The 5,154-nt window shown below is 37.5% G+C and overlaps 1 protein-coding gene across 1 annotated transcript; it reads right to left on the reverse strand.

The window, feature by feature from the left end:
- Nucleotides 1-405: 405 nt before the first annotated feature.
- Nucleotides 406-1,359, reverse strand: LOC127131024 (uncharacterized). Its single transcript, XM_051059967.1, has 2 exons — nucleotides 1,197-1,359; nucleotides 406-758 (listed from the first exon to the last, which is right to left on the reverse strand). The coding sequence occupies exons 1-2, from the start codon at nucleotides 1,357-1,359 to the stop codon at nucleotides 406-408; spliced, it is 516 nt and encodes a 171-aa protein (XP_050915924.1).
- Between the last annotated feature and the right edge of the window lie 3,795 nt (nucleotides 1,360-5,154).

Here is a 5,154-nt window from a genome sequence, read left to right on the forward strand (position 1 = left end):
TCCTTAGAACCAACCTCAGGAAAATAACCGTCTTCTCGAAACAGTTGATATACACCCGATTAAATTCTAACCAATTCATACCCAAAATCACATCAAGTTATTCTAAGGGAAGACAACTAAATCAATTCCAAAATCCCTACCAAAGATACTCAACGGACAATTCAGACACACATAGGAAGTGGAAATAGAACCCATAGCAGGTGTATCAATAACCGTACTTCTATGTATCTCAGATAATTTAAGATTCAATCTCTAAGCATAATCCAAAGAAATGAAAGAATGTGTTGCACTGGTATCAATAATGGCAGTCAAAGGTGTACCATTTATAAAGCACGTACCTTGGATTAGCCTATCATCGGTAGTGGCCTCCGTGCCAGACAATGCAAACACCTTTCCCCTCGCTTGCTACTTCTTTGGCTTATCACATTTGGTACTAATGTGAACTTTCTCCCCACAATTGTAACAAGTCACGCTCGAACCAACTCCACAATGGTTTGCTTTGTGACCACTCTTGCCACACTTGAAACACGTCAAAGGATCCTTACTACAATCAACAACACGATGACCTTCAACACCACAGTTGAAACACGTAAGTGGAGTAGAAGATCCTCCCCCACTTGGCTTCTTTCCAAAACCAGATTTTTTCCTCTTGTCATCATAGGGTTTCCCACGATCCTGGTCTTTCCCTTTTAAACTCTTGTTGAAAGAAGCATTTTCCCTACTATCCTCATCACAAATCCGACTCTTGTTAACCAACTCTGCAAAACAAGTAATATGTTGGTAACCAATGGCCTTCTTGATATCATGTCTCAAGCCATTCAGAAACATAAAACATTAAGATCTCTCAGCATTAGCAGTATTGTAATGAGGACAATACTTGATAAGCTCCTGAAATCTAGCAGGATACTCAGCAACAGTACCATTTCCTTGCTTCAATTCATGGAACTCCACCTCTTTCTTCCCACCAAAATCTTCTAGAAAATAGTTCTCCAAGAAGACATCACGGAACAGAGCCCAAGTAACCTCAATCGTGTACTCTTCAAACCTCTGAAGAGTGTTATTCCACCAATCTTCAGCTTCCTTCTCAAGCATATGAGTACCGAACTGCACTTTCTGACCATCAGTACAGTTCATGACTCTAAAGATCTTCTCAATTGCCTTCAGCCAAGCTTGAGCTTCATCAGGTTCATGCCCACCCTCAAAGACAGGAGGATTGTTCCGTTGGAATCTCCCCAAAGCACGGAACTCATCATCATCTCCATTTCGGTTACCAGCATTCGCTTGAGGGATCTGACCCATGGATTCAGCCAACATCCTCAGTGCCTTAACAATGGCATCATCATTCCTGCCTGCAACCATCGTCCTGAACAGTCCGAACAATCAGACAACGAGTATCGATCGTGTCAGATACACAATCAAATACAACGGGATGGAAAACCCTGACGACTATTGACCAACTGGTCAACCAGACTCTGATACCACTAATGTAACGCCCCTTTTTCTACCCCAAAATACTTAACATATAATCAGAGTAAATAAGCACGCATATAAACAAAAGGGCGTCACATCGACGTTTTCAAAAACTAAGAGCTTTCAAAAACCAACATCATTCATCATCAATATACAATACACCTGGTTATTTAAAATAACACATTTCAATTACCATGAATATTCAAGCATATGCGTTCGCAGCGGAAAATAATGAACACTCATGCATTTCGTCAAATGATCCATGTCCCATACCATGATCAACTCTCAATCATCTTTTCAAAATAAACGGAAACCATAATCAGAATATTTGGCACTATGGCCTCTCAACAACAATTGCAAATAAGCAGGTTCGCAAGTAATAACATAATACTTATCCAAATAGGATACGAGTTCAATACTACTAATCTACCCAGTGTTACATGACCAGAGCATTGACTCATTACCTAGTCTTCAAACTAAAATACGGGAACTTTCTAGCTAATCTCGAGCGAGCTACCGTCCACTTGCTTCAGCGTTACTACTCCTGAGTATCTGCGCGATACCCATGTAAAGGTAACATTCAAACAGAAAGGTTGAGAATTCAAATGATTATGAAGGAGTAAAATCCAGCACAATGATTAAATCAACAATTAAAGGAATTCATCACACTTCATATAACCATGTAAATAATATTCATCAACATCTATTTCACATGTTTCAAACACACATAAAAACTCAAGGAGTACAATATTAAAATCCAATATCATATTCTCAAATATACACATAACTACAATTATCACATAATCACATATGTTGTCAAGTTATGTATCCAAACATCATCAAATTCAATTACCATATCTCATACACACATCACAATCACAACAATGCAAACATTCAACTATGACATGACTCTAATGTGACTCAATGCAAGACGTGTGACTCTATGCATATGGTACCATAATGTGAACCCAACGTTTCACCGCTTTCCAATTCAATATCTAGAATCCAAGCCACCACGTCTATTTCCAATCAAGGATCAACGTCTGCTACGCCTATTTCCAATTAAGGATCAACGTCTATTTACCACGCCTATTTCCAATTAAGGATCAACGTCTGTTACGCCTATTTCCAATTAAGGATCAACGTCTATTTACCACGCCTATTTCCAATTAAGGATCAACGTCTGCTACGCCTATTTCCAATTAAGGATCAACGTCTAATACCATATGAACCCACTGTTTCACCGCTTCCACAATGAAGCCGACCATGCCATGAATGAATTTACAAATACCAATACATATGCAATTAAGATCATCTCTACCATCTTAACATTCCACATATCACCATAATTCAACTCTATGAATCATACACCAATGGTACATATACACATTCATAATAATATATCATTCACAATCCACCAATGGTACATATAGACATTCATAACAATATATCATTCACAATCCACAAAAGGTACATAAACACATTTATAACAATGTATCATTCCCAATCCACCAATGGTTCATATACACATTCATAACAATATATCATTCACAATCCACCAATGGTACATATACACATTCATAACGATGTATCATTCACAATCCACTAATGGTACATACACACATTTATAACAATATATCATTCACAATCCACCAATGATACATATACACATTCATAATAATATATCATTCACAATCCACCAATGGTACATATACACATTCATAACAAATACACCATTCAGATAATATATATTAGAGTCACCTTTCTAATGCTTTAAACCCCAACCCAAAATGATTCACGAGTCGAAAGTTATGAAAAAAACCGTGCACGAAGGCGTTACTAAAAAATTGTTGTTTTCTAAATTTTCCAACATAATTTTCATCTTCTTCAACCCCAAAAACGTCCATGAAATAATCTCGAAAATTATTTTATTCATGAAACAAAGTTATAGCCTTCTGGTTCGGATATCCAACGCTTCAAACGGCACTCAATTTGGACTTACGGATCAAAAGTTATGACCAAAACGATTTCGACAATAAAACATAAAAAAGGGCCGCGATTGTGACGGACAGCATGCAGAATTTTCTGCGTTATTCATTGTTGGAGGACTTCCGGACCTCCGATTTCGATTCCGTAAAAAGCCAAACATTCAGAAAATTATGACTCATACAATACTCTGAGTATATAACATTAATTTACAGTTTTAACACAGTCAAATCACCACAAATCGAGAATACTCATCAACCTAACAATTTCAAACAACCATACAAAATTAGGGATTTTAACCTAAACATACATCTACCCATTGACCCAATCATACTAACCCATAATAATAAGGATTCCCCCCTTACCTCTTCAATTTGATGGAAACCCCAGCTTTTCTCTTTACTTTTCCTCTCCTCTTTCTCTATTGCCTTCAATGATCAAATGAATCCTAATTCTCACTCTTCTCACCTCTTACTATTTATATTAGTATTCTATTTGGGCTTAAGTCATTATACTTCTAATTTAATTAATAGGCCCAATAAGACCTAATATTTAAATATCTCTATTTAATTTAAATAAATTAAACTAACACCATATATCCACCAAGTTAATTAATTCAATTATTCATGATATCTCCTATCAACTAAATAATTAATTAACACTCCACATAAGTAATAATAGTATAATAAATAAATACTAAAATTGGGTTGTTACAACTCTCCCCCACTTAAAAGATTTTCGTCCTAAAAAATTCACCTCAAACGAACAACTCCGGACACGATTCCCTCGTCTTATCCTCGAGTTCCCAAGTAATATTGCCATTGGTGACTCCGCCCCACATCACTTTCACCAAAGCAATTTCCTTACCACGAAGCTTCTTCACTTCTCGATCTTCTCTAATCTCGTCAAGAATGCCACACGTAAGCTTCAACATACCAAGCTTAACACACTAAGAAGTCGCTTCACAAACCAATCTTCCTTAGCACCAACCTCAGGAAAATAACTGTCTTCTCGAAACAGTTGATATACACCCGATTAAATTCTAACCAATTCATACCCAAAATCATATCAAGTTATTCTAAAGGAAGACAACTAAATCAATTCCAAAATCCCTACCAAAGATACTCAACGGACAATTCAGACACACATAGGAAGTAGAAACAGAACCCATAGCAGGTGTATCAATAACCGTACTTCTACGTATCTCAGATAATATAAGATTCAATCTCTAAGCACAATCCAAAGAAATGAAAGAATGTGTTGCACTGGTATCGATAATGGCAGTCAAAGGTGTACCATTAATAAAGCACGTACCCTGGATTAGCCTATCATCGGTAATGGCCTCCGCGCCAGACAATGCAAACACCTTTCCCCTCGCTTGCTCCTTCTTTGGGTTATCACATTTGGTACTAATGTGACCTTTCTCCCCACAATTGTAACAAGTCACGCTCGAACCAACTCCATAATGGTTTGCTTTGTGACCACTCTTGCCACACTTGAAAGACGTCGCAGGATCCTTACTACAATCAACAACACGATGACCTTCAACGCCACAGTTGAAACACGTAAGTGGAGTAGAAGATCCTCCACCACTTGGCTTCTTGCCAAAACCAGATTGTTTCCTCTTGTCATCATACGGTTTCCCACGATCCTGGTCTTTCCCTTTCAAACTCTTGTAGAAAGAAGCACTTTCCCTAC

This window comes from Lathyrus oleraceus, chromosome 3 (genome assembly GCF_024323335.1).
Source record: "Lathyrus oleraceus cultivar Zhongwan6 chromosome 3, CAAS_Psat_ZW6_1.0, whole genome shotgun sequence".
Classification (NCBI taxonomy): Eukaryota; Viridiplantae; Streptophyta; class Magnoliopsida; order Fabales; family Fabaceae; genus Lathyrus; species Lathyrus oleraceus.